This window comes from Colossoma macropomum, unplaced genomic scaffold (genome assembly GCF_904425465.1).
Source record: "Colossoma macropomum unplaced genomic scaffold, Colossoma_macropomum, whole genome shotgun sequence".
In the NCBI taxonomy this organism is placed as follows: Eukaryota; Metazoa; Chordata; class Actinopteri; order Characiformes; family Serrasalmidae; genus Colossoma; species Colossoma macropomum.
The window spans coordinates 1,204,595-1,209,594 of NW_023494788.1; the positions used below are offsets into that span (position 1 = coordinate 1,204,595).

Consider the following 5,000-nt stretch of genomic DNA (forward strand, 5'->3'; position numbering starts at 1 on the left):
TAACTGAGGCAAGTGAGGCCTGAACTGCTTTAGATGTTGATCTGGGTTCTTTTGTGACCTCCTGGATGAGTCGTCGATGCGCTCTTGGTGAAACTTTGGTAGGCTGGACACTCCTGGGAAGGTTCACTACTGTTCTAAGTTTCCTCCATTTGTGGATAATGACTCTCACTGTGGTTCTCTGGAGTCCCAGAGCCTCAGCAGTGGCTTTGTAACCCTTTCCAGACGGTAGATTTCAGTGACTTTGTTTCACAGCTGTATTTGAATCACTTTAGAACGTGGCGTCATGTGCCGCTTTTTGAGACGTTCTAGCTGCTTCACATTGCCAGACAGGTTCTATTTAAGTGGTGTTTAGATTCAGCAGGTCTGGCAGTGAAAATGAACCCGATAGTCAATTTAATTTGGTTAACTGGTTGATTTAGTAGCTAAGGGGACGATTATTTTTTCACATGAGGCCAGGTAGGGCTGAACAGCGTGTTTCCTTCAGTAACTGAAAACATCATTTAAAAACAGCATTTTGTGTTTATTTGGGTTATCTCTGTCTAATATTAAACGTAGTTTGATGATCTGAAACATTCAAGTGTGACAAATATGCAAAAATAGAAGAAATTGGGAAGGGGGCAAACACTATTTCACAGCACTGTAATTATTTTATATTTTTATGTAAATGTCTGTTTTTATGGTTAGCAGGTTAGCTGGTATGCTAACTGCACCCAAATCCAGGCTCAGTTAGGCCCACATCACAGGGCAATAAGAACCACAAACATCCAGTGTGACTGCAGCTCTTAATCGTCTTCACACAGGCCATGAAGGTCCAGAGCGGACAGAACATTCTCTGAGCTCTGAATCAGGTGCAAAATAATCTCCTGCAACTTTTTCCTCTCGTAAAAACTGAAAACTCAACCGTAGAAACACAGACGCTCTGCTTTGCTGGCCGCGCTGAGTCGTTCACTTTAGCGCTTCTCTCTAAAATCACACACACAATTCACTGCTGTGATTAGAGCTGGGCGATACGGCAAAATACAACATAGCACAACTTCAGGAAATGTTCGTAATGTGTCACGATATTTATTTAAGAGAAAAGAACCTACATTTAAAAAATACTATCAAAAACTGAACACAGTGATTTATATTCAGTATTTGTCACTAAATCCAGTTAAACTGACTAATTTTACTCTCGTTATAATGAAACATGCAGCTGGTCAGTTTCTACCAGCACTGATGATAAACAGGATATGGTCAGAAAAGCAGACTGTACTGTATTATAACATAATTTATCATGATAATGAGATATACTGTCATATTGCCCAGCCCTACCTGTGAAAAAACGCAACTGTTTGTCGCTGCTGTCGGAACAAAACCTTCTCTCTCCAAAATGGAAACTTTACAGGAGAAAGAAAAAACATTGCTTTTAGTGTAAATCAGTGGAACCAGACTGTTATCCAGGTCATTTTGGGTCGTTTCTTTTAGTCCATTCATCATGAAATTTACACACAATGTAAAGGACAACAAGTATTTTCAAATAATGTAAAAAATGTGATGTGAGAACAGAAAAGGAGATGTGAGGTTTTGCTCTGACAGCCGTGATAAAACGATCACAGAATCGCTCAGCTCTGTCGGCCGTGACCTGGACGTGTTTCCCGTAACGTATCTGCGCCTGTTAGCAGATTATCTGAGTGCTCCTGGTTGTTTGCTCGGTGCTCTACTGGTTCTCCTGCAGGTACGTTCCTCTGTCTACTCTACCAGGACCTCACCTGCGGTGTGTGTTCACTCTTTCTGTCTCATCACGGTAAAGTTCCCGGCTCAAAGTGCAGCTGTGAAGGTGATATTAACAGTAATGACCTGATGGTTGTTAATGTGCTCCATCAGAGAGCGGCAGTCCAGCACACGCCTCCCTCCAACACGGCTCACTCTGACCAGCACTGCAGCCGGCACCGCCAGCACCACCCTGACACACACGCACACACACACAGACACAGACACACAGACACACACACACACACACACAGACACAGACACACACAGACACAGACACACACAGACACAGACACACATAGACACAGACACACACACACACACACACAGACACACACACACGCAGACACAGACACACACAGACACACACACACACACACAGACACACACAGACACACACAGACACACAGACACACACACAGACACACACAGACACACACACACACGCACACACAGACACATACACACACACAGACACACACAGACACACACACACAGACACAGACACACACACACAGACACAGACACACGCACACACACACAGACACACACACAGACACACACAGACAGACACACACACACACAGACACACACACACGCACACACTACATAATAATATTCATAACAATGACAGCGTCATGTTTATCATATCTTTCATTCATTATAATGTAGTCTATGCACAAAGTACAGTGTTCACAGGTGTGTATGCATACCAGTTACAGGTGTGTATGCGTACCTGTTGCAGGTATGTGTACCAGTTGCAGATATGTGTACCTGTTGCAGGTATGTGTACCTGTTGCAGGTGTGTATGTGTACCTGTTGCAGGTATGTGTACCTGTTGCAGGTATGTATGCGTACCTGTTGCAGGTATGTGTACCTGTTGCAGGTATGTGTACCTGTTGCAGGTGTGTATGTGTACCTGTTGCAGGTATGTGTACCTGTTGCAGGTATGTATGTGTACCTGTTGCAGGTATGTGTACCTGTTGCAGGTATGTATGCGTACCTGTTGCAGGTATGTGTACCTGTTGCAGGTATGTATGCGTACCTGGTGCAGGTATGTGTACCTGTTGCAGGTGTGTATGTGTACCAGTTGCAGGTGTGTATGTGTACCAGTTGCAGGTGTGTGTACCTGTTGCAGGTGTGTATGTGTACCAGTTGCAGGTGTGCATGTGTACCTGTTGCAGGTATGTATGTGTACCTGTTGCAGGTGTGTATGTGTACCTGTTGCAGGTATGTGTACCTGTTGCAGGTGTGTATGTGTACCTGTTGCAGATGTGTGTACCTGTTGCAGGTGTGTATGTGTACCTGTTGCAGGTATGTATGCGTACCTGTTGCAGGTATGTGTACCTGTTGCAGGTGTGTATGTGTACCTGTTGCAGGTGTGTATGTGTACCTGTTGCAGGTATGTGTACCTGTTGCAGGTGTGTATGTGTACCTGTTGCAGGTGTGTATGTGTACCAGTTGCAGGTGTGTGTACCTGTTGCAGGTGTGTATGTGTACCAGTTGCAGGTGTGTATGTGTACCAGTTGCAGGTGTGTGTACTGTTGCAGGTGTGTATGTGTACCAGTTGCAGGTGTGTATGTGTACCTGTTGCAGGTGTGTATGTGTACCTGTTGCAGGTATGTATGCGTACCTGTTGCAGGTGTGTATGTGTACCTGTTGCAGGTATGTGTACCTGTTGCAGGTGTGTATGTGTACCTGTTGCAGATGTGTGTACCTGTTGCAGGTGTGTATGTGTACCTGTTGCAGGTATGTATGCGTACCTGTTGCAGGTATGTGTACCTGTTGCAGGTGTGTATGTGTACCTGTTGCAGGTGTGTATGTGTACCTGTTGCAGATATGTGTACCTGTTGCAGGTGTGTATGTGTACCTGTTGCAGGTATGTGTACCTGTTGCAGATATGTGTACCTGTTGCAGGTATGTATGCGTACCTGTTGCAGGTATGTGTACCTGTTGCAGGTGTGTATGTGTACCTGTTGCAGGTGTGTATGTGTACCAGTTGCAGGTGTGTATGTGTACCTGTTGCAGGTATGTATGCGTACCTGTTGCAGATATGTGTACCTGTTGCAGGTGTGTATGTGTACCTGTTGCAGGTGTGTATGCGTACCTGTTGCAGGTATGTATGCGTACCTGTTGCAGGTATGTATGTGTACCTGTTGCAGGTATGTATGCGTACCTGTTGCAGGTATGTGTACCAGTTGCAGATATGTGTACCTGTTGCAGGTATGTGTACCTGTTGCAGGTGTGTATGTGTACCTGTTGCAGGTATGTGTACCTGTTGCAGGTATGTATGCGTACCTGTTGCAGGTATGTGTACCTGTTGCAGGTATGTATGCGTACCTGTTGCAGGTGTGTATGTGTACCTGTTGCAGGTATGTATGCGTACCTGTTGCAGGTATGTGTACCTGTTGCAGGTGTGTATGTGTACCAGTTGCAGGTGTGTATGTGTACCAGTTGCAGGTGTGTGTACCTGTTGCAGGTGTGTATGTGTACCTGTTGCAGGTGTGTATGTGTACCAGTTGCAGGTGTGTATGTGTACCTGTTGCAGGTGTGTATGTGTACCTGTTGCAGGTATGTGTACCTGTTGCAGGTGTGTATGTGTACCTGTTGCAGATGTGTGTACCTGTTGCAGGTGTGTATGTGTACCTGTTGCAGGTATGTATGCGTACCTGTTGCAGGTGTGTATGTGTACCTGTTGCAGGTGTGTATGTGTACCTGTTGCAGGTATGTGTACCTGTTGCAGGTGTGTATGTGTACCTGTTGCAGGTGTGTATGTGTACCAGTTGCAGGTGTGTGTACCTGTTGCAGGTGTGTATGTGTACCAGTTGCAGGTGTGTATGTGTACCAGTTGCAGGTGTGTGTACCTGTTGCAGGTGTGTATGTGTACCAGTTGCAGGTGTGTATGTGTACCTGTTGCAGGTATGTATGTGTACCTGTTGCAGGTATGTATGCGTACCTGTTGCAGGTGTGTATGTGTACCTGTTGCAGGTATGTGTACCTGTTGCAGGTGTGTATGTGTACCTGTTGCAGATGTGTGTACCTGTTGCAGGTGTGTATGTGTACCTGTTGCAGGTATGTATGCGTACCTGTTGCAGGTATGTGTACCTGTTGCAGGTGTGTATGTGTACCTGTTGCAGGTGTGTATGTGTACCTGTTGCAGATATGTGTACCTGTTGCAGGTGTGTATGTGTACCTGTTGCAGGTATGTGTACCTGTTGCAGATATGTGTACCTGTTGCAGGTATGTAT

At 45.5% G+C, this 5,000-nt stretch overlaps 1 protein-coding gene across 1 annotated transcript in view; it reads right to left on the reverse strand.

Moving 5' to 3' along the window:
- Positions 1 to 5,000, reverse strand: part of LOC118806548 (Fanconi anemia group A protein homolog) — a 54,511-nt gene that overhangs the window by 10,694 nt on the left and 38,817 nt on the right. Inside the window, exon 33 of the mRNA XM_036567982.1 lies at positions 1,840 to 1,945. Within this exon, the coding sequence (XP_036423875.1) occupies positions 1,840 to 1,945 (106 nt within the window). The remainder of the gene's footprint in view (positions 1 to 1,839; positions 1,946 to 5,000) is intronic.